Here is a 25,299-nt window from a genome sequence, read left to right as displayed (position 1 = left end):
TGCGGTATATAAACTTAAGGTTTAGTTTAGTTTAGTATCAGTTGATTTTTACTATGACAAGTCATCTTCAGAACAAACATAGATCTACTGTTTTTACACCTAAGCATCAATAGGACCAGCCACCACTACCGGGAACTCTTTGCCACGATCCAACCAGACATATAAGATCTTCCCCCAGCATTCCATTGGATAGATCAATCTACCTGCTTTTAAATATCAGCAGCAGTGGGAGAACAACTGCTTTTACACCTAAGCAGCATTGGGACCAACCGCAACTACCAAGAGCCCATAGACCAGATCATGACAGGAGTGTGAGCTCCACACCTCCTGCAGTCCGCTAGGAAGATCAACTGCTTTAACACCTAAGTAGCAGCATGACCAGCTGCCTATAATAGGAGCCCTTGCCCCGATCCAACCAGGCATGTGAGCTCCTCCCCCTATATCCCGTTTAAGAGATCAATCTACCTGCTTTAAATATCAGCAGCAGTAGAAAAACAACTGTTTTTACATACAAGCAGCAGCGACCACCAAGAGCCCACAGACCCGATCCTGCCAGGAGCGTGAACTCCTCCCCCTGCAGTCCATTGGAGAGATCAATCTGCCTGCTTTTAAATATCAGCAGCAGTGGAGATCAACTGCTTTTACACCTAAGCAGCAATGAGACCAGCCACAACCACCGAGAGCACTCAGACCCGATCCTACCAAGAGTGTGAACTCTTCCCCCTCTGCAATCCGCTATGAAGATCGACTGTCGGCTCCGGGCGGCTTTCCCGCAGAGGAGAGAATCCTGCATTCACCTTGGACCTCATCTGGGGCAGCCTCCTTGGAGCGGCTGGGGCACGGGCAGTGTGTCTGGGAGGGAATGCATGGATGGGAGAACATCGCAGGGGAGGAGACATAGGCATCCTGGGACTGTCGGCCAAGTCTCTTCCCTGAAGAAGCCCTTTCTGGAAACGTCAATCGCTCCTCCTAAACTTACTTGCTCCACTTCATCACTGACGCTGACCCATTCTGCTTCTATTCCTTTCTCTCCTCTCCTCTACCTTCCAAAGTATTTAGATCAATGCTGTCTTTTTAAAATGTTTATTTTATTTTTATTTTTCCTCTAACTCTACTTTTCACTTCTCTATTACCCTCCAGGTACTTTAGTTAGATTGTGAGCCTTCGGGACAGTAAGGGAATTTTCCAAGTACCTTTCTTATTTCTAATCTTAATGTATATTTTCTGTAAACCGCTTAGAACCTAACGGATGTAGCGGTATATAAGAAATAAATTACATTACATTACATTACATATTTATCAGTTACTACACCTGCTTTTTTTTTACTTTGGGACTACTGTGATTTGTATTCAGCATTTCATGTAAAGTGTATGATCATAACAGGATGTTAGTATCACTCTTGTTCAGTCTGTAGTGATCTGGCAGTGTAGCCCAGTGGTTAGTTCAAAGAGCTCCAGTGCTTTCAGTTTTTGTCTCTTTGCTTGGACCGGTGAAAGTATTATTGCCAGTTGTGGTGGCTTTAATGCTATGTAGGAAGCTGTTTTGAGAAACTCGGGCCATTTTTCTAGGACCTGATCTTTGCGGTTGTTCTTTTGATGGGCATTTCAGGTGATTTTCTGATGATTATATGTTAATCTTTGTTTGATTTTATTTGTTTTATTGCAACAATATGTGGACCATTTAGGTTTAAAAGGTATATAAATTTTTAAAATAAATAATTTTGCTGTCTTTGCTTGAAGGAAACTCAGGATTAGAATTTTATTTCCACTTTTTTGGTTCAATGAAAGTATGTTGGAATTTGGGCCAGTGTCAGAATACCTATGAATGTGTTAATTTCTTTTCCAGAACTGCCAAAGGTTTTTGTAGAACCTAAATATCAGACTTTTATTGAGGGATCAGAGGTGATAATCAAGTGTTCAGCAACTGGATATCCAAAGCCTCAGATAGTTTGGACACAGAACGACATGTTTCTCGTTGGATCAAACAGGTACTGAATTTAGTCTTTCCATCTCTTATGGACTTTCAAATGTTCATTTAAACTCTTAAAGCAAGCAGTTTACAGAGAGTCTACATCACTGCAAGATCTATGGGTACTCTTTAGCTATTTTTAAAAGGCTTTTTCTCTTTTGCACTTGCTTTTTCTAAGGAGATAATATTGCTGCCCTCTCCCTGCCTCTAGGAATGGTTTCCCTAAATTAGTTAAAAGGCCATTCATATTTCATATTTACAATTTTGTTAGTAAAATAAAAATACTATTAGAGCTCAATGCCATCATTTTGAACCCAGAGCCAGGAGAGAGTAGAAGGTGCTCTCAAACTTGTGGCCCGGGGGCCACATGTGGCCCGCCAGGTACTATTTTGAGGCCCTCGGTATGTTTATCATAATCACAAAAGTAAATTAAAAGAGTTTCTTGATCATATGTCTCTTTAGCTATAAATGACAATATTATTATTAAGACTTAGCCAAAAGGAAAGATTTATACTCTATAAAGAGTTTTACCTCATGTAAAAATTGTCATTTCTTTAATAAAACCTAACCACTGACTCTATAAATTCTCTAATCTTCCTTCAAGTCAATCAACATATATATATCAATAAGAAGATCTTGTAAAAGCTTGTAGCAATAATTTATCTCAGTGTACTCGCAGACCTCAGTGATACCATCTGTATGCCACTAAACTTTAGATCATACAGACATAGTCGGTATCCCTAATCGTCATTGGTCATGTTATTTATTTTGCAATACTTTTTAAATTATTTTCAATAAATATATTTTAGTAATAAATTACTCATCTTATCTCCTGCTACGCGGGTGGGGGTACGCACTCCGACGTAGTCTACGTTTCGCCCATACGGGCTTTATCGAGGAAATCCCCCTCAGTATTAGCAGTTCATGCTCCCCGATTTAAACTTACAACGCGGGGAGCATGAACTGCTAATACTGAGGGGGATTTCCTCGATAAAGCCCGTATGGGCGAAACGTAGACTACGTCGGAGTGCGTACCCCCACCCGCGTAGCAGGAGATAAGATGAGTAATTTATTACTAAAATATATTTATTGAAAATAATTTAAAAAGTATTGCAAAATAAATAACATGACCAATGACGATTAGGGATACCGACTATGTCTGTATGATCTAAAGTTTAGTGGCATACAGATAGTATCACTGAGGTCTGCGAGTACACTGAGATAAATTATTGCTACAAGCTTTTACAAGATCTTCTTATTGATATATATATGTTGATTTCTTTAATAAGACATTAAGTATTTTTTTCTGAGGCCCTCCAAATACCTACAAATCCAAAATGTGGCCCTGCAAAGGGTTGGAGTTGGAGACTACTGCACTAGACTATCAGTGACCCTCGCAAGGAGTAGTGAGGAAGGGTTTGAGGGAATGGGAGAGAGATCAAGAAGATTAGAACTAGGGAAGGGGTATGGCACTCAAAATCAGGAACTCTCTCCCTTCCTACTGATGCTCACCTGAATCACATCCCCCAGCCACAAAAAATTCTCCAAATCCAATGGACCCTTCCTACCACCCCAAAGACCTCTTCCCATTACTTAAAGCTTCCCCTCACCCTCTCATAGGGCCTACCACCCCTAGGGGTATAGTGGGGGCGGGGCAGGAATAATCCCCAATTGTTTGTGCCCCTGCGGGCCCAGTTCAAAAATGGCATTGATGAACCTTAGCAGTAATCTCATGGCACTACCATTAGGTGTCGTAGGGAAGGATGTTATTTTTTTTTTTAGGGGGGAGGGGGCAGCTCCTCATTTTGAGCACCAACCCCTTTAAGAAGTAACTTGAAAGCATCAAGCTGTGGCTCATTGGTACTATGAAAATGCAGCTTGTGAAGCTGATTGCAAGCTGTGCTATTCATACATTAAATAAATGACTAACTTGCAGTACTGAGATAGTCATTCCCACGTGAAATGAAGATGTTGAAAACCCCAACTTTCACTGCATCGTAATAAATACCCTGTTAAGTGGCAATATTTATCCTCTAAACTAGACATGGGCAACTCCAGTCCTCGAGGGCCGGAATCCAATCGGGTTTGCAGGATTTCCCCAATGAATATGCATAAGATCTATTTGCATGCACTGCTTCCAATGCATATTCATTAGGGAAATCCTGAAAACCCGATTGGATTCCGGCCCTCGAGGACCGGTGTTGCCCACCCCTGCTCTAAATCTATAACCCCAACAAATTAAGTGCATAACAAGTCAATTAGCACCAATTGGGAAATAATAATTATTGGCGCTAATGGCAGCAATTAGGATTTACACACACTTTAAGTTAGGCACTATTCTATAAAGATGCGTAAGTAAATTTTTTAGTGCGCAACTGAAAAGGGTTTATGGCCTTGGGAGGTTTCAGGAGCAGGTCCGAGGCATTCATGTATGCACTATTATAGAATCCTGGGATCTGGGCCTAATTTAGGCAAGGGGATTTACATCAAGGTTCAGTTGATGTAAATCTCTGGTCGCAAATTACGGCGTTAAATACTATTTTATAAACGGTGCCCAATTCAGAGGGCCAGATTCTATAAATGGCACCTAGGCTAGGTGTTCTAATCATGGATGTCTAGCAATACCTAACTTACCCCCCCTTTTATGAAACCTTAGCGCGGTTTTTAGCCCTGGCCACGGCGGTAGTAGCCCCAATGCTCATAGGAATTCTATGAGCGTCAGAGCTGTTACCGCTGTGGCTGGCGCTAAAAACCATGCTACAGTTTTGTAAAAGGGGGAGGGGAATTAAATCTGTTTTTAAATTGGTTAAATGGCGTAGTAATTGACCATGCCATTAAAAACTATAAAAAAATTTTTATTTTAATTGATAATAGAACTTACATACATATATCTGTGCAGCGCCTCCAACTCCTAACGATGCCTATCTGAAAAGTAGGCATGCTTAGGAGCAGAAAATAGGCTTCATTAAGCGTCCGAATTAGGTGCTGGTATATTAGGTCAGGTAAACCTGGCATAATGTACCGACACCTACCTCTAGGAAGCCTAAGTCTGCTTAGATGCCACTAGGCGTGATTCTATACAGGACGCCTAGCGGTTGATTGACAACCACCTAAAAATTAGCCGCGGTTAGGCGCTGTTTATGGAATCTGACCAAGAGTGCCGTTTAGCAATCGGGGCTCATTTTTTTGAGCACTCCGATTTGTGCATCACTTCCTGAATCTAGTCCGTTGTGTATAGGTGAGCCACACAGAGTAGCTAGAGATATCGGAGAATGTTAAAGGACCACCTACATGGATGATGCCGCCAAACATGTCAGGCGAGATGTTTCAGATTCATCGTGTGGTTGAATGTTTTTTTTTTTTAAATTTTTATTTATTAATTTTCAATTTTTACAATAATTGATTCACAAGTAATATAATTAATTATTATATATCATTGTATCTATAATTAATAAAACTTAATTTATAATCAGTATATATTATACATTATATATAAACAGAAGTTATAATTCCCTCCCCATTTTTACAAATATTAATTCCAAAAATTATACATATATAATGTTGAATGTTGATCTGGTTGTGTTTAAATGCAATTACAGAAAAATATCCAAAAGGTGAATTTTTTGTCTGGGGGTTGTACTGCATGCAGAATCTTGAATCTTAAGAGTGTTTTAAAATAATATGTTAGTACTTTTAGTTTTTGGTGCCACGAGAGGCACGTCCTGTAGGCAGGCAACTGACGTGGACGATTCTCCTCGCCAGGGTGTCGCAGCACACCAGAAATCTCACAAGGCACACTGGTATGCCGTGGCACACAGTTTGCAATACGCTGGCCTAGCACATGGAAAAGATTAACAGAAACAATAGAAGCTTTATGGTTTGACCTTAGCTATACTAAAAGGTGTTGGTGATCAGATCCACAGTCTGCGGGTAAGGGTAATCTAAATGCACATCTCCTTATGAGAGGCATAGAGTGATACGGGTGACTAAATTTATGCCAGGGTACACCTGGCGGGGCCTCCGCGTGTGCGGATCGCCGGACTTGATGGACCTAAGGTCTGATCCGGAGATGGAAGTTCTTATGCAAAAAGATTTGCTATATAGTATTATCACACCTATGACAACATTTTAAAAAACACTGTGTTGTCATGTGCTACTGGCCAATCCAAATATTTATCAAAACGAGCCTCAGAACAACAGGCAGGATAACTTAGTCCATGCCAGACAATCAAGCCAACCGGCTAGAGTGCAATAATCACAGTCTCCTCTTGTGTCCGGGTACAATTGCAGCAAAAAACCCCCCCCAAACCTCAGAAATCTGAGAAAAAAACTGCAATACACCCAGGCACAGAGATATATAATCTATAGCATGGTGCTACAGAACAAAACAGTGTTTAATATTTAATGTGGTGAAAAACCAAAATCAAAACCACAAAATTACCCGCAAAAATGCAAAAGAAGCCAAGTCCTTAGCTGCTGGCAGGAGGACTTTGAAGAGCTGCAGTCTTACCGCTTGGAAGAGGTGTCTGTTGTGGTTTGTGACCATGCTTGTTTGGACTCTGTTTACAGATATAGATTGGCTTCTGAAGGCACACTGGTCATTAAAAAGGCCGTTCCAAAAGATGCAGGATCATATGGCTGTTTGGCCAGTAACCCAGCTGGAACAGACAGACAAACTGCCAACCTCACCTATATTGGCAAGTATAACAGAAGGGGTTAAGTAATCAAAAATGCTACAGAAACAAAATGACGTTATTGACGAATTTGCCTCAGTCTAGACTGAAGTAAAAAAGATAAACGCAAGAAGGTTTGCTTTAATTGTGTTTTTAAGGCTCATTTGTGAATATTAGTTCATAGACAATGGCGCGAAAGACAAAAGCGCGCGCCGACAACTGAGCGCAGTGTGGAGGTGCGCGCCGCACAAAATTACAGTTTTTAGGGGCTCCGACGGGGGGTTTTGTTGGGGAACCCCCCCAGTTTACTTAATAGACATCGCGCCGGCATTATGGGGGGTTTGGGGGGTTGTAACCCTCCACATTTTACTGTGAACTGAACTTTTTCCCCTAAAAACAGGGAAAAAGTTAAGTTTTCAGTAAAATGTGGGGGGTTACAACCCCCCACAACGCCCCCACAATGCGGCGCGATGTCTATTAAGTAAAGTGGGGGGGTTCCCCCCACGCCCCCCCCCCCGTCGGAGCCCTAAAAACAGTAATTTAGAGCGGTGCGCGCCTTCGCGCTGCGCTCAATTGTCTGGGCACGCCTTTGTCCCGGCGCGCTTTTGACCTGACACCGTGAATATTAGATTTTTATTTTTCATTTATATTCCACATAGCCTACAATTCTGTGCAGATTACAAATTATTCAGGTACTCAAGCATTATTCCCGAACTGTCCTGGCGGGCTCCCACTTTTTGCCATTCATGATTATCTTTCATCTAATATTGAAGACAAAAACAGACATTAACGAATCATATGTTACCAACTGCCAGCTTATAATACAATTGTTGTGGCATCCATCATAACTTGCTTTCTAACCTAAATGTTTCTTTTATTTCTGTTCTTGTATGCCCACCATCACTTTTATTGAAATGAAAAATCAACTCAGAGTTTTTGACTTATGGTGTCTTTCTATTAACTAGACTCCGGGGGTTCTTTGAGGTCTTTTTTCCTCCGTTTGGATATTATTGTGCATCATATGTTGTCTTCAGTGTTCTACATTATTTGTCTACCTTGGGATTGTTAATTTTTGAACACTAATTTGAGGCCTTCACTGATTTTGTGTAGAGATTACTGGACTAGCACAAAACCGATCTATTTGTAGATCTGTAATTCAAGTCGCTAGGACTCGAGCACGAGCCAGTGCCGCCTAACTCTCTTCATCAAGCCAGTGCAGTGCACAATGTATTTAGGAAATCATATGTTACCCATTGGGATGTGCTAATGCCATTCCTGCATGTTGTCTACTACAGGGTCCATTTTTACGTAATGGGCCCTGCAGTAAATAATATATGCTAAGAAGTCTCTTTCAATTGAAAGGAAGCTCTGAAATGAGAGAGAGCATAAGAGAAGGTGAAAAAGAATGGACTCCCAGTGGAGGTGGTGGAGATAAAGAACGCATGGGACAAGTACGCATGATCTCTAAGAGAGAGGGAAGGGATAGTAAGTAGATCATAGGATAGGCACACTGGATAGGCCAATGCAGTCTTGATCTGCCGTCATTTTCTCAGTGTTAGTGAATTGTTAGAACATGAACTCCACAGTGCAGTAAAGCCATTACCTACATGTTACTTGACCTGTATTTCTAGTAAAAAGCCATAGTGTTTTGGAAAATTGTGGAAATTCCATTTAACTTGTGGGATGGCAGTGAAATTCCTCACTAATTGAAGCCAGTGAGCTTTGCATGTCTTTCCTGCCATCTTCAGGTGTTGCATCCCCTCAATTTTGTACTAGTTCTATCACGTTTCTAATAATAGATGGCTTTCTATAGGTTTCTATAGAAGACCTCTTCCCAAAGAAAAAGCCTTTAAAACTGATTTTGTTTCATCTTGACCCTTCCAGTGTGTAATTATTTAGGGGCCTTTCAATAAAGGGTGTTAAGCCCTAACTTACTCGTACTGCATAGGGAAACTTACCACAAAACAGGTGAAAGCATTGTGGGCCAGATTATATACATGGCGCCTAGGTTACGTGACACTGGGCGCCATCTTTGGGAAAGCTAGCCGAGTTCCATATGGAACTCAAAATTCAATAATGAGCTTAATTGGCATGATAGTTGACCACGCCTTTAAACGCTCATTTAAAGCAATTAAAAAACAATTTAGAGTTCCGCAAGGAATTTGGAGCGGTGCCTACGACACATAAGTTGAGACGCCTACATCAAAAGTGGGCATGGTTAGGGGCGGAGAATAGGCATGGTATGACTTAGGTGTCTGTGTTAGGTGCTGGTAAATTAGGCCAGGAAAATTCTGGCCTAATATACTAGTGTCCGCCATTGGGATGCCTATGTCAAAATAGGCACCAGTAGGTGTGATTCTGTAAATGGCACCTAGCAGTTGATTGACAACTGTGCCAAGTGATGGATCATGCCACTGACTCATGGCAGCATATACAGTGAGGAATCCAAGTTCCAAGTTTATTAAAAATTTGATTAATCGCTTATTCAAAATTCTAAGCGATGTACACATCAATAAAATTACAAAATTTTAGGGGATAACAAAAACAAATGAAAAACCAAACCTTGCAGAACATATTGAAGGCTAAACTTACAAACATATTTAACGGAATTTTTTTTTTTTTTTATAATTCTTTATTCATTAACAAGAGGAGAGAGTGGGAAAAGAAATACCGATTGTTGATAGTAGATAAGAAAATTATGGGAAAAAGCAATAGGAAGGGAGAGAGCAGTGTGCTACAGGGAAGTTATAGAATGGACTTGAAATGAGACTCCTAGACAAGCTTTCTAATTATCAAATGCATCCTTACAAAGAAAGCTTTTTAATTTGCTCTTAAATTTATCCAAATTGTGTTCTTCCCTTAAATAAATAGGGAGGGAATTCCATGTTTGAGGGGCTGTGACAGAAAAAATGACTTGCCGCCGTGTGTTAACAATTTTAAGTGAGGGAATAACTAATAAATGTTGATCATTGGACCTCAATAATCTAGTTGAGGTATAAGGAATCAATAATTTATGAATAAAAGCCGGGGTTTTGTAAAGCAATGATTTGAAAGTAAGCAGACTTAATTTATACATTATACGGTGCGCGACTGGGAGCCAGTGTGCTTACTTAAGAAAAGGTGTCATGTGGTCAAATTTTTTAGCTTTCATAATAAGTTTAATTGAAGCATTTGGGATGATCTGTAGACGTCTTGATTTCATTTTGGGCTATTCCCTTGAATAAGGCATTGCAATAATCAATTTTTGAAATAACCATGGAATGAATTAATATGTTAAGAGACTTTGGACATAGAAATTTTGAAACTGAATGGATTTGACGAAGTCTGTAAAAAGTTGATTTAACAATGCTACTAATGTGATCATGAAAGGTTAATTTATTATCAAAGATAACCCCTAAGATCTTAATGCTATTTATTGACTGTAGAGTGGTACCCTTATTAGAGATTGGGAAAATGAGTTTAGAACTATCTTTCCAGGGAAAGAACATAACATTTGATTTATTAAAATTAAGAGCTAATCTGTTGGTGTCAAGCCACTGGTGAATCTGTTCGAGTTTCTTATTGATCGCTATTGTTTCAAGAGGGTTAATGGGATCAAGCGGATGTAAAAGCTGAATATCATCTGCGTAAGCAAATACATTAAAGCCAAAGGACTGGCAAAGAGTTTTCAGGGGTGCAAGAAAAATATTGAACAAAAGTGGTGAAAGAATGGACCCTTGTGGAATACCATGTGTTGCTGAGAAACTTTCAGAGGTCGTATTGTTGAAAGACACAGTTGAAGAGCGGTTTTCAAAGTAGGATTTAAACCAAAAGAGAACCTGATCCGTAATACCAATAGACTGTAGTCTATCTATAAGAAGGTTGTGGTCAATTGTGTCAAAAGCAGATGAAAGATCAATGGAAATCAGGAGGACAGATTTATGATGATCCAGAAAGTAAAGTATGGAGGTAGACATGCCAATGAACGAATGTTCTGTAGAGTGATGCTGTTGAAAACCTGTTTGATTTGGATGTAAAATGTTAGTTTTTTCTATAAACTCTGATATTTGATTAAATACCACCTTCTCAGTCAACGTTGCCAAGAAAGGGATATTTGCAATTGGTCTGTAATTGGATTTTTCCTCAGAACTAATTTTTTGGTCTTTAATAATGGGATGGATAATTGTTTCCTTCCATGCTTTGGGTATAATACTTTGTTAGAGACTTTCATTAATTAGGGCAAGGATGAAAGGACCAAAAATTGCAAAATAACGTTTAAGAATGAAAGAGGGGATTGATTCTGTTTGGGAACCCTTAGTATTAATGGTCTTAATGAGTGATTCCATCTCCATAAGATTAGGTAGGTTAAATTGTGAGCATTTTGAGGATAATGATAGAGATGTTTAGATACCTACATGGCATAAATGTGCATGAGGTGAGTCCCTTTCATTTGAAAGGAAGCTCCGGAATGAGAGGGCATAGGGTGAAGTTAAAAGGTGATAGGCTCAGGAGTAATCTAAGAAAATACTTTTTTACCGAAAGGGTGGTAGATGCGTGCAATAGGCTCCTGGTAGAAGTGGTGAAGACCAAGACTGTGTTTGAATTCAAGAAAGCGTGGGACAGGCACAAAGGATCTTTTAGGACGAGGAGAAGATGGATGCTTCAGATGGGCAGACTGGACGGGCCATTTGGCCTTCACCTGCCATCATGTTTCTATGTTCTATAAAAGGTGCATGGCATCAATTTGTTCTGGCATCTGTTTTTGAGCACCATCTATAGAATTCTCCCCCTATGTGCCGATTTCTCTATGATTCTCAGGGCCTGAGGTAGGACCATAATTAATGCAGTCAGCAATGGCTATAATATGTGACACATTAAGATCTAATATAACAATCCTTTCTATTTACAGAGGCACCAAAAGTGACTGTAGTGAAACGCGAACTTCTGGTAGCACTTGGTGCCACCACCATAATGGAATGTCAGAGCACTGGTGTGCCACAACCACAGATTAGATGGTTTAAAGGTGAATTTCAATTATTATCCTGTTTGGAAATGTGTATGTTTCATTTAAAAACAATGTGCTAGAGCAGTGGTCTCCAACCTTTTCCATGTAAAGGGTCACAGTGTGAATACGAGAAAACTCTTGAGGACCACCAAAAGATTATAAGTTTACACATACTACTAATTTTGTAAACTGTCTTGGCCTGCTTGTTCAAACTGGTTATTAAACATTAAAAAATAATATTAATACTGATTCTACAACAATTCAAGGACATATTTTAAAACTTTTACTTTGGCCCCCTTTTATCAAGCTGCATAAGAGATTTTTATTGAGGGCCGCTGTGGTAAAAAGCGGCAATGCTCATAGGGAATTGTATGAGCATTGGGAGCTTTTTCCACAATGGTCTGCGATAAAAAAAACCCTTACACAGCTTGATAAAATGGGCCTTTATTTTGGATTATCAACACTAGCAAATTCCATAAATGAGACGACTGAGTATCACACGAAGAGATTGTTTGCAGTTGCTATACTGCATAAGTGGGCAAGTTGGAAATTAACGCATGTACAGGATTTGAAGAGCATTTCTTTCAGCCAGCTGTTTGAGAGCCTAATGGAGAACTTTGGGGGCCATTCATTGGAGAACACTGTGCTACAGAGTTATACCTGGTTAAATCCAGCTGACTGGCCGCAGAGCATATATTCAGTGGACAGTTCCATTGAATATGTACTTTGACTCTCATGGCATTATCTGGTTAGTTCCAGAATAGTCTGGGGCCAGAGTTGGGGGTACCACCAAGATTTACCCAATTATTATAGGGGAAAGCACCCTCTAGGGATTCAAGACAAGGTTAGACAAGTTCCTGCTGAACCGGAATGTACGCAGGCAAGGCTAGACTCAATCAGGGCACTGGTCTTTGACCTAAGGGCCGCCGCGGGAGCGGACTGCTGGGCATGATGGACCACTGGTCTGACCCAGCAGCGGCAATTCTTATGTTCTTAACCAAGCAAGTGCCCGGATAAAGTTAGAGCAGCAAAAAACATGAACCCTAGCAGTAGTACTGTGATACTATCTCTAGGGGGTGTCACTTTGAGGAATGGCACCAGAATGCAGGAATGACTGGACTATCAAGCCATAGGGTATGTCCACTTGGGTGAGGGAGCTTGCCTATGGGGACTGGGAAGTCTTGATCTTGGAGTCTTGACCAGTGGAGGATGGGGAGTTGTTCAGGGGGTTGGGATGTACTGATCAGGGAGGCCTTGCTCACGGGGTCGTGGGGGGGTCCTTGACCTGGGGGAGATGGAGGTCTTGATGAAGGATTTCTCTATCATGGTGGGGGGGAATTGTTTGGCAAGGAGCATCATAGAAGTGAGGGAACCCTAGGAAATGGTAGCTGGGCACAGTGAGTCACAGCTTGGTAGCCTAATGCTCCCAGCTAAAAACTGGGTTATTTTACTATCGTTTTAAGACTATAGCAAGTAAAACTAGTCAAGTACGTACCCGGTGTTCACTGCAAGTCACATTATGGAATTTACATAATAATGAGCAGCTTGTTTTACATCTCATTACTGTGTACTCTAAGGTGATTTAAATATTGTTGCATTAATGCCACACAGGTTGCATTAGTGCTCCAAGTTGCATCAAGGGGCAAATAATGTGTCCCTCCTCTCAGAAACTGCCTGCAAACGATCCTACAGCCACTTCATCCCACATCTCTGGAATAAACTGCCCCCCCAACTCAGGCAACAGAACTCTTTATTGACATTCCGTAAAATGGTAAAGACCCTCCTCTTCAACTAAAGATCTCCCTCAGTCTACACCCCCCCTTAAACCCCACCTCACTCTTCTCTCCCCTATTTAACTTCTCCTAAATTTCAGTATAGTCCTCTCTTAGTCTGTACTCTGATAAATTGTTTGTACCCTGATAAATACTGCACAATTTTGTATGTCCAAGCACCTAAACCTATTGTACATCTTATTTGCCTAATTACTTCTACTGTGTATGTTTACTTGTAGACCGTTCTGAGCTACTAGGAGAACGGGATATAAATCTAAATAAATAAATAAATAAATAAAGCCCTAATGCTGCTTGATAACTCCCCTCCAACTGGGCCTTTTTTTCTAGGTCTCTATACATTTTAAAAATATGAATTGATTTGTGAAATCCCACACAATTTACAGGTCTTTTATACTTGTTGTACCAAAATCTCCAAACTCCTGTCTTCACGATTATTTAAATCTGAATAATAAAACAATCTTCCCACTTTACATGGCGCAGGGGACCTTGAGCTAAGAGCCTCATCCTTTCTTATCATTGAGCCTCAACAAGGAATCTTGAAGATTCGGGAAACCCAGGATCTGGATGCGGGGGACTACACTTGTGTGGCTTCCAATGAGGCTGGAAGAGCAACTGGAAGGATCACTTTGGATGTTGGTTGTAAGTATAAGTGATATAACATAGTAACATAGTAACATAGTAACATAGTAGATGACGGCAGATAAAGACCCGAATGGTCCATCCAGTCTGCCCAACCTGATTCAATTTAAATTTTTTTTTTTTTTTCTTCTTAGCTATTTCTGGGCAAGAATCCAAAGCTTTCCCCGGTACTGTGCTTGGGTTCCAACTGCCGAAATCTCTGTTAAGACTTACTCCAGCCCATCTACACCCTCCCAGCCATTGAAGCCCTCCCCTGCCCATCCTCCTCCAAACGGCCATACACAGACACAGACCGTACAAGTCTGCCCAGTAACTGGCCTAGTTCAATCTTTAATATTATTTTCTGATTCTAAATCTTCTGTGTTCATCCCACGCTTCTTTGAACTCAGTCACAGTTTTACTCTCCACCACCTCTCTCGGGAGCGCATTCCAGGCATCCACCACCCTCTCCGTAAAGTAGAATTTCCTAACATTGCCCCTGAATCTACCACCCCTCAACCTCAAATTATGTCCTCTGGTTTTACCATTTTCCTTTCTCTGGAAAAGATTTTGTTCTACGTTAATACCCTTTAAGTATTTGAACGTCTGAATCATATCTCCCCTGTCTCTCCTTTCCTCTAGGGTATACATATTCAGGGCTTCCAGTCTCTCCTCATACGTCTTCTGGCGCAAGCCTCCTATCATTTTCGTCGCCCTCCTCTGGACCGCCTCAAGTCTATGGATATTCATTTTAAAATGTGACTGGGGATTAGTTGAGAACCCTTGCTTAAGAGCAGTGTTCCTTAACCCTCTTCTGGAGATACATTTAGCCAGTCAGGTTTTCTGGATTAACATGATAAATGTGCATGAGTTGAATTTGCATTCAATTGGTCTTTAATAAAATTTTTCTCATGCACATTCATTGTGCTCATTCTGAAAACGTGACTGGCTAGATCAGGGGTGTCAAAAGGAGCCGAAATCTGAAAAAAAGCCAAGTTTCGGGCCAAATTTTTAATTACGATACTTAGGGGTCCTTTTATTAAGGTACGCTAACTGATTTAGCGCGCGCTAAATGCGCACCTTAATAAAAGGACCCCTAAGTGACTAAGGCTTAGTCTTAGTAGAAGTATATGGTTACAACATCTCCAACCCCATGCGCTTTTTCCTCTCTCTGTTAGGTCCTAGTTCACACTTCCTGTCTAACACCAGCTCTGGCAGGATACACATTTCATATCTGACATATTATAATCACAAAACAGAAAATACAATTATTTTTTTCTACCTTTTGTTGGTCCCAGGCTCTGGTCTCCTGCCCATTTGTAATTTTCTTTTTCTCTGTGCTAACTATCCATCTTCCATCTCTGTCCTCCCCTTCCGTTTCCCTTCCCCCCCCCCCCCCCGAATGCCTGGCATCTTTCCTTTTTTTCATCTCCATCCCCGCAGCTGCAGCGATGGACCCCACCATCCCCAGATCCACCATCTCTCCTTTTCTCAACTACCCTTTCATCCAGCATCTCTCGTCCTTCCCCACCACCCCAGGGTCCACCATCTCTCCCTTTCTCTTCCCAACTACCCTCCCATCCAGTATCTCTATCCCCCCTCCACACCATCCCTTGTGTCCAACTTCTCTCCCTTTCTGTTCCTTCCCTCCCTCCATCGCATAGTCCACCATCTCTCTCCCTCTCCTCTGTTTTATTTCTTCCCCACCCCCCTCCCATCAGTCCAGCATATGCATTTCTGGACCCCTCCTTCTCTCCCTCCAGGTACTTCTACACCAGGGCCCGCCCCCTTCCCAAATGCCTGCATGTTTTCCCCCTTCTCCTTCCCGGTCTCACCTTCAGATTGGGACCGTTGTTCTTACCCTTCCTCCATCCCGGCTTCCTGGTCTCCTCTTCAAAGCAGCCTGCTGAGGATTGCTAGCAAGCAGGCTGCTTTGAAGAGGAAGAGGAGACCAGGTGAAGGCAGACACTCGTGAAGAGCAGCAGCGACAGCGGTTCATGCCGGCGGGGCAGATTAAAGTAAAAAAAGGTAAATGTCTGGTGGGCCAACTTTTAATACACTGTAGGCCAGAGTTTGACCTGTCTGGGCTAGATGTATCTCCAAGAGAAGGGCGAGAAGTACTGGTATAGACTTACATAGGAGTAGGTGCAAACCATTTTGGTACATCGGACAGTTGGATATTGAGATTGCAAGAAAGAAAGAGCTGCATGCAGCAGAGACACTGCATGGAAATCTGTCTCATGAGTATTCCCTGTAGACTGACTCACCCCGGCACTGACTGGACAGTGTTGTGGCAGTCAAAAGAGATATTCAGCAGCACTGCCCAGTTAAATGCTGCTGAATATCCCTTCCCAGCCTGCTCAGCATGGTTTAAGCAGGCAGGAGCCTCTCTTATTCCATTAAATCCTTTTGAATATCAGGCCCACAGGCCCAGATTCTATATACGGCACCTGAAGTTAGATGTCTATTTAAAATTAGTTTAATCGGTGCTGTTAATGAGCAATAATGAGCTCATAATTGCAAAAATTAAAATTATTTCGAGACCAAGACCCTTAATGCCCTTTTCTATCCTCCTCCTCCCCCCCTTCTGACCTACTCCCCTCCCCCGTCTCCCTCCCTCCCCACTTCTTCTCTCCTTGCTGTTCGCAACTCTACGATCAATTTGATATGTAACCACTTGTAACTACTATCTCCATGTTGTTTGCAACTCTATGATCAATTTGATATGTAACCACTTGTAATCTCTGTCTAACTAATGTGAACCGCCTAGAACTCTTCGGGGTATGGCGGTATACAAAAATAAAGTTGTTATTATTATTATTATTATAATTGCAAAAATTAAAATTAATTTGGTGGTAGGCACCTAACTTGGTAGGCGCCTACCACTTTTGGGTAGGAGCCTACCAGAAAGTGGACATGGTTAGGGGCGGATAGTAGGCGGAATTTGGGCATGTTTTGGACATAGGAGCCAGTATTTAGGTCAAGAAAACCCTGACATAAATGGGGGCGCCTAAGTTCATTTTAGGTGTTGCTAGGCGCCTAATTGAAGATTGACAAGTACTATGCCTACTTTTCTGTGATATACATGTAGGCACGCCTGGGGGGAGGAGAGTGGGAGGAGCATAAGTGTCATTGGCATTTTTGGTTTTTAAAAAAAAATTGTTCAGGAATTTGAGCAGCTGACATGTTCTATTGAAATTATACTCTGGTTCCAAGTTATTTTCTTTTTCACGTGATATGTGCTCTTTCTCCTTCAGCTGCCCCAGTTTTCACCGAGGAGCCACACGATGTATCCATAGACATTGGCTCGAATGTGACTCTGCCTTGCTATGCGCAGGGTTATCCAGAGCCCAGAGTTAAATGGAGACGGCTGGACAACGCTGCGCTCTTTTCAAGGCCTTTCGCAGTCAGTTCCATCAGCCAGCAAAGAGCAGGAGCTCTGATCATTAAGAGTGCGTAAACAGAATTATCTTAGTGATTATGGTGGAATGCAAATAGCAATTAAAGTAAACGCTGGCAGATAAATGCCTATTTGGCCCATCCAGCCTGCCCAACAAAGTGTCTAGAATTGTTTCTGGCACTCTTGCAGGCTCTGAATCTATATTTTGGGATGTTTAGTGCATGAACTTGTGACACGTTCTAAGTTTTGTTAGTGTAGGACATTTATGCTTGAGGTTGTTTTGCCATGAATTTCCCCCCCCCCCCCAAAAAAAAAAAAAAAAAAATCAGTTGCACATTTCTGCAAATGATTTCTTAATATGTTTTCATTTTTCTTTCTGAAAGCTGTTATAACTCTGGATTAAAATGTGTCTTTCGCTTGATTGATTAAGAGCTCCATACTTGGAAAGGATAAATTGGAAAAAAAGTCCATAAAGCATGTTGGACATAAAAGACTTATAGGTCACTATTCAGCCACTGTAGTCAGTGATTTTTTTTTTTTTTTTAACACTGGCTGTGGCAGCCCCCCAAAATTCAAATATTCAGTCCTGGTATACTGCAAGTGGCCAGTGCTGTATATCAAAATGGAATGGACAAAGCCAGATTTTTGGCTCTTACTGTATATACTTGAATATAAACCTATCCAAATAAAAATCGAGGTAACCTTTTTTTTCTCCTAAAAAGTGGGTAAAAAAGTTTAACTCAAATATAAATTGGAGGTTTATATTTAAGTGCCCTTCTCTGTCCAGCCAGGCTCTGCACCCAGTTCCCCACCCTCTCCTGATATGTTGCAGGCCTCCTCCGGAACCTGCTAGAAGCCCTAGTGAGCCAGAAGAGGAGCAATCCCTTCAGTCTCCTGTCCTGGCCAATTCTGAAACACCCCACCTCTGAGGCCTGTAGAGCCTACCTATAAAAGCCTTGGTGGTCCAGTGGTGAACCGGGGTAGGAGAGATCTTCTTACGCTCCTGCCCTGTGCCAAGACACTATCTAAAATGTCTGCCGTAAGTTCCCGTGTTTCAGAGTTGGTTGGGACAGCAGGCAGGAGGGATCGATCCTGTCCCAGCTCACCGCTGGACCATCAGGGCATTCGGCAGGCCTGCAATAGGTCTAGGGGGGTGGGGTTAAGGGCAGGAGAGACAGACTCAGTTATAAACCGAGACCCCCATTTTTGGACATCTGAATTCTGATCTGTGTAAAATGGAGTTTCATGCTTTTTTTCATTAGTTCTAGTGAAAGGTCCTACTTTGACGCCTCTTTGTATGCTTTGTATTGCTACTGTGGCTCTTTGCTTTTCTTGACACAGGATATAAAACTTTAATATTGCTGTGCTGTAAACGTTTGCAAGAGATCCAGATACTAAGCATAAAATCCCTCCATTAACAGTAAAGATTCATTTTATGTATGTGTGTGTGCTGTCAAATCAACCCGCATTAAGTATCTTTAGAGAGAAAAAGTTATAGCCAAGAGGTTTTAGTTCATTTATGACAAATGTTATAAAACTCCTTGCTAGGAGATAGATACCTTGGCTGTATACGTCTGTATTAATCATTTTTATAATGCACATGATGGATAATTTCTTCTTTCTTATTTTCAGATATATGGGTAGGGGATCAGGGCACTTACATTTGTGAAGCTGAGAATCAGTTTGGAAAAATCCAGTCACAGGGTACAATCACCGTAACGGGACTTGGTAAGAATCCTTTAATTAAAGCTCATTTAAAGAGTCTGAATGACTTGCTTGTTCCTTGTCCAGAAAACTATGGAATATTTTCAGTAATTTTAAGATTGTGCTAAATTACTGTGATCTAAGGCTGTTTTGAACTTATGCCAACGCCTGGCTACTAAGAATCTTTGCATGACCCAATCCCAGAAGCCTCAGTAATTGACCAGCTGGAATCCTCCTACGTTTTATGATATCTAAGGAAGGAGGATTATAGCTTCTCAATGACATAATGTCTTCCCTATTTGTGCTAATTATAGAAACTTCTTGACAAGCACCTGTGTGTCACAAATTAGACTGAATGGTTTGGAAGAAAATCAGTCAGTTGATAGAACAATTACCTGAATCTGGTCTATGTGAACCCTACTTCCCCCCCCCCCACCCCTCCTCAGTTTTGTGGTGGGGGGGGTTTGGTTTTTTTTTAAAATTCTTTATTCATTTTATAATTCACAACAAGTGTACAGTAAATATCAAACAATTAGAATACAATATCACTTAAAAATCTACCATATCATATAACAAAAAGATATAACCCCCACCCCCTCCCACTTCCATATACAACAAAAAATATACCACATGAATATAATATCTTATCATTCATATATATTATTAATAAAAATCCAACCCCTCCCCCCACGATCCACATGTAAGAATTAAAATTGGGAAAAGTGTAAATTATTCATTATAATAATTTAAAAATGGCCCCCACACATCCTTAAATTTATTATAGTAACCTTTTTTTTTAAAAGATAACCAAAACATGCAAATTATCTTGGGTCTTGCATGTAGTATTCATTACAAATATTATGTTTTATGTTATGTATTTATAACTTGAAAACCAGGCATGTTAGGAGGTTTCACAGATAAGATTTAGGACTCACTAATATACAGAGAAGGATGTTAGACTAAATTCCATCTGTGCATACATTGCCTGAGAGAGGGGCATTTTTAATATGACATCTAAATCCATTTTCAAAGCAGAAACTGGTCTATCTTTTTTTTTTTTTTTTCAAAATGGCCATTTCTAGATGTGGTTGCCCTCAGTACATGTATCATTTATGAACCATCCCCCCTCCCCCCCCCCGGTCGAAATGAAAAATGCACAAAAGCATACATTGGAACATAGGAGGGGCCAACATTTTTAGCAAACTGGCCACACAGATGTCCCAGCAGAGCAGTGGGACACCCTTGGGGACACTGCAGCAAACTTCATATCAAAGGTCCCAGGTACTCATCCCACCATTGCCCCCTTAATTTTATGGTGAGCCCTTCAAAACCCACCCACTGTATACCACCCCAATAGCTCATGCCTTTAGGTGTCACAATAGGATTTTTTGTGGGCTTACACTCCACCACAAGTGTACTAGTTAGAGTGGGATATAGGCCTGGAGTCCACTGTACTTACCACCAGGCTACTCCATACATCTGCTTGCTGCTCTAATAAAACTAGCTATAACATTTGCATTTGCAGCTGGCATATGGACAGGTATGCACTGTTTCATTCACATCTTCAAGGGTGGGAATGGGTCAGTGACCACTGGGGGAGTGTAGGGGGTCATACCTTCATCCCTCCAGTAGTCGTCTGGTCAGTTTGGGCACCTTTTCGGCACTTATTCGTTATTAAAATAGGTCTAGCTTCAAACGCCCAAATTGGGACCTGGACGCTTTCTGAAATGTTTAATTATTGCAGAAAAACGTCCAAATCGTAAGACCGCCCTAGTCCCCCACCCACACCACACCTCTAACACATCCCATTCAGATTTAAATGAACCGATCAACAGCTTGGAAATCCATCTAGAAAATAGGCTTCAAAAATCGCGAATTGGAAGGGTTTGGTGAGAAAAACGTCCACCTGCTTCCTTTATGCCATATTTTGAAAATGAGCCCCTCAGTGTGATTATTTTCCCGAACACGGAGCGAACGATAAACAATAGCAACACTTTTGCATCTGTGTGGTGTCATAAAGAAATGGCTATATTGACTCAGTGAGCTTGCTCGTAACATTTCACCATAATGCGTGTGTGATGCATTTAAAACATCATTTAATATGAAAATTTTGTTAGCTTCTTCTCAAAACAAAAACTGCAGACTAAGTACTGGATGCAGGCATTATTTATTATACCGTCAATGAAATGCAGTAAATCTACAACCTTATTACCAACCAAGGGACCCGACACGGTCCGTGTTTTGGATAATACGCCTTCATCAGGGGTCCATGGTGGATAAGGTATTGAAACAAACTGCAATGAAAAAGAATCAAACAAGTGCCTATGTGAATCTGACGCTAAAAATAGATAGAAACATAGAAGATGACCGCAGAAAAGGGCTACAGCCCATCAAGTCTGCCCACTCTGCTTACCCACCCCCTGTCTATGCCCTAATGACCCAATTTCCTTATCTTGACCCTTGTAGGGATCCCACATGGGTATCCCATTTATTCTTAAAGTCTGGCACGCTGTCTGCCTCGATCACCTGCACTGGAAGCTTGTTCCAATGATCAACCACTCTCTCTGTGAAGAAATACTTTCTGGTGTCGCCATGAAATTTTCCGCCCCTGAGTTTGAGCGGGTGCCCTCTTGTGGCCGAGGGTCCCTTGAGAAAGAAAATATCATCTTCCATTTCGACACGTCCCGTGAGGTACTTAAATGTTTTGATCATGTCTCCCCTCTCCCTACGTTCCTCGAGAGTGTAGAGCTGCAATTTGTTCAGTCTCTCTTCGTACATTGCGGTCGTGGGTCCCTTGGTTGGTAATAAGGTTGTAGATTTACTGCATTTCATTGACGGTATAATAAACAGTGCCTGCATCCTGCAGTTTTTGTTTTGTTTTTCGCTTTGCTGCTTGGTTCACTGCAGTTTTGGTTGGATATTTCCTTTTTTGTGGTTAGCTTCTTCTCTACATGTAACATGTTTCCTACACAAACGCAGACTTATTACAAATAATTTCTTAGTGTTGCATATTTCTTCTGAATTGTTGAAAGCGTTCCAAATTCCAAAGCGAGGTGTTGACCTGTTATTTGACAAGATAGTATTTTAAGTTTTTCTCCTTTTACCTTACGAAATTTCACTTATTGACATGGAAATGGAGATCGTAGGAATTTATTCCACCCCCCCAAATCAAAGTGAACCTTAGCCACAAGAGGGAGGTCCCTCAATAAAAACTAAGGGTTCCTTTTACTAAGCTATGCTAGTGTTTTTAGCGCGTTCCCCGCGCTACACAAAAAATGCTAACGCCAGCTCTATGGAGGCGTTAGCGTGTAGCGTGCGTGGCAATGCAGCACGCACTAAACGCACACTAAAACCGCTAGACCATCAGGTAAGGCTTAAGGGGGGGCTTACAGGGCTTATAATAGCCTGAAAAATGAAAATGTATTTTTTGATCTAAAACCGTGACTAAGCGAATCCGTAGATACAGAATTCGCGAATACGAAGGGGAAAGTGATGCTTGATTCTTGGGATTAGTAATGCTTAGAATATTGGACATGCCCATGATTTGATTGACTCAAAGATAAATAATTATTTCAACTGGGAAACTGAAAATCTAGCAGAAGAAAACTTTTCGGTGCTCTTAGAAATAACAGGCTACCTGATCTTTTCTAGTTCCCCCTGCTATCGGAGTCAGCCCTGCAATGGCAAATGTCATTGAAGGGCAGCAACTTACCCTACCCTGTGTCCTTCTGGCCGGAAATCCCCTTCCAGATCGCAGGTGGATTAAAAACAATGTTGTGGTAAGTAGTCCATTGATTTCTACAGTCAGTTTCCCTTTCAGTTTATAGAAGAAGTAACAGTTATATTCAAGATCTTATATTCTGGAACTCCTCTAACCCTAATTCCACTAGATCCTCCCAAAAACTGAAACTATCATTCCCCTCTGCAAAAGGTATATCCCGCGTAGGAAAACTAGGAACATCCCTCCCCTTTAGAACCCAGAACTCTGGAACAACCTCACATCCCTGCTCAGAATTTCAAGCTCCCTCCAATCCTTCCGCAAACACCTGAAAACTTGGCTCTTTTCAAAAATCTAACACCTCTCGCTCTTTGGTTCTTTATCTTCCTAGCTCCTTTCCTATAACCCTTCATTGTAGCTCCTTTTCAACCTAACCCTGTAAACCGTGCCGAGCTCTACGCTTGTGGAGATGGTGCGGTATACAAACCTAAGGTTTAGTTTAAGAGCTGTGGAGCAAATATTCGGTTGTTTGAGACCACTGATCTAGCCTTCCCAATATGGTGAACGCTTTGAGTGTGTTCTAACATTTGCATTCTTGGTTCTGTTCTACCCTTGCTATTTTCAGGACACAAGCTGTAAAAGACTGTCCAGCAATGGTCCAAATCCCGGCACTGTCATCAAAGCCAACTTCAGCCCACCCAGGACACAGATTGTAGAAGTCTGACCGGTTCTAGCCTTATTTCCCGACTACTGGAGTTGCTGTCTAAGCACCATTATGTTTTATTTCAATTCCATTTTCTTTCTGTTTATCCCATGCATTCTTGAACTCCATCAGTTTCGTCTCCACCACCTCCCCTGGAAGTGCATTCCGGGCATCTACCGCCCTCTCTGTGAAAAAGGGCTCCCCGATGTTACTCCTAAATTGAACCCCCTGCAATCTCAATCTACGTCCATTAATTCTACTATGTCTCTGAAAAAGATTGGTTTTATAGTAATACTTTTCAAATATTTAAGGGGGAGGGACTTAGTGCACACTTACAACATTAGCACACTAGCAATTAGCAAATGCTAAACAGTTAAGACATCAAAAGGAATATGAGTGTCTTAATGCCCGTTGATGAATTACCCCTAAATGTCTGTATCATACAGTATATCCCTCCTTTCCTCTATTTATTTATTTATTTATTTAATTTGTTTTCTATCCCATTCTCCCCAAAGAGCTTAGAACTGGTTACGGGTTAACATATACAATATACAGTCAACAAGTTACAGTTAAAGATTTTTCAATACAAGTTGTTATCCTAATTCAACACATACCATATATACTCGAATGTAAACCTGGTTTATATTTGGGCCAATGCCCCCCTCCCAGAATTATTGCAGGCCATCGCTAGGCTCTGCACCCTGCCCTGTCTCGCACCTCCTCTGCCGATCCCTAGTGGTCCAGAGGTGCAGCGGGCAGAAGCAAGCTTTCCGCGCTCCTGCCTCGCTGCTAACCCTGTTGGTGGTGGCTGTAATACATGCAAAATATCAGTAGTATTTTTAAAAAATGAAGAAAAATCCCCAAAACAGGCAGACCTGTCGGTAACCGACAGGTCTACAGCAGTCAGGCTTTCGGATCGTCAAACCTGATGCAAAATAGCCAAGCAAAAGTTAGTGAATCAATCACTTGGCTATTTTGCATGGGGTTTTACTAATTTGCATGGCCAGATCGGAAAATGGGCGATCGAGGGTGAAAACACACGGTGGGCCATTTTGTGAATCGGGTCGGTTAGCAGCGATCGTTTAGCGACGATCGCTGACTTCAGTGAATCGGGAATTCACGGAGACAAGCAGTTAAAACCTACAAATGAAGGCAATTAGGTGCCAGTAGCTAGTTAGACAACCTGCTGGTAAATACAAGAAAAATTTAGTTTTCAGAGAGCCGAACAGACAGAGAGGCTAGTTCTAGCAGGCATAGCATAGCAAGAGGAGCTCGGTCTGTGTGGCCCCAGCAGGAAAGCCAGAAAGATGGTTCTAAGAGGAAAACCTTTAGGTGGCTTAGTTATTTATTTATGTAAAAATTTATATACCGCATCTAAACTATGCAGTTTACAAATTACATGCAAATCATCTTAAAATCCATGTAAAAACAATAGAAAATAACTAACAGGTTTAACCAAAGCTTTTCTAGGTTTTATGTTTAAGAAATGCCGAAACGGTGTGCTAGAGTTCAAAGTTCAAGTTTGTTAATTTTAATACACTGACCATCGCCGAGCACCTGGCCAGTTTACAATGTTAAAAATGAAAGGTTAAAATAAATTATTATAAGGGGAGGGGAAATGTGAACATTAAATGGACGAACATGAGCTCGAGGGTGAAAGGGGAAGGGAAAGTTAATAATTACATCATTGAAAAAACAAATTAAAAAGAGAGGAAGACAGGGGGCAATGTGATTGCT

At 41.3% G+C, this 25,299-nt stretch overlaps 1 protein-coding gene across 2 annotated transcripts in view; it reads left to right on the top strand.

Moving 5' to 3' along the window:
- The window catches only part of HMCN1 (hemicentin 1), a 461,110-nt gene that overhangs the window by 112,240 nt on the left and 323,571 nt on the right, over positions 1-25,299 (top strand). For both annotated transcript variants that reach the window (XM_033960229.1, XM_033960228.1), the window contains exons 12-18: positions 1,847-1,988; positions 6,539-6,666; positions 11,531-11,644; positions 13,900-14,058; positions 17,295-17,489; positions 19,070-19,165; positions 22,793-22,920. In XM_033960229.1, the coding sequence (XP_033816120.1) occupies positions 1,847-1,988; positions 6,539-6,666; positions 11,531-11,644; positions 13,900-14,058; positions 17,295-17,489; positions 19,070-19,165; positions 22,793-22,920 (962 nt within the window). The remainder of the gene's footprint in view (positions 1-1,846; positions 1,989-6,538; positions 6,667-11,530; positions 11,645-13,899; positions 14,059-17,294; positions 17,490-19,069; positions 19,166-22,792; positions 22,921-25,299) is intronic.

Source organism: Geotrypetes seraphini, chromosome 10, assembly GCF_902459505.1.
Source record: "Geotrypetes seraphini chromosome 10, aGeoSer1.1, whole genome shotgun sequence".
NCBI classification, from domain to species: domain Eukaryota; kingdom Metazoa; phylum Chordata; class Amphibia; order Gymnophiona; family Dermophiidae; genus Geotrypetes; species Geotrypetes seraphini.
The sequence above is the reverse complement of the archived record's forward strand: the minus strand, read 5'-3'. Positions and strand labels throughout refer to the sequence as shown.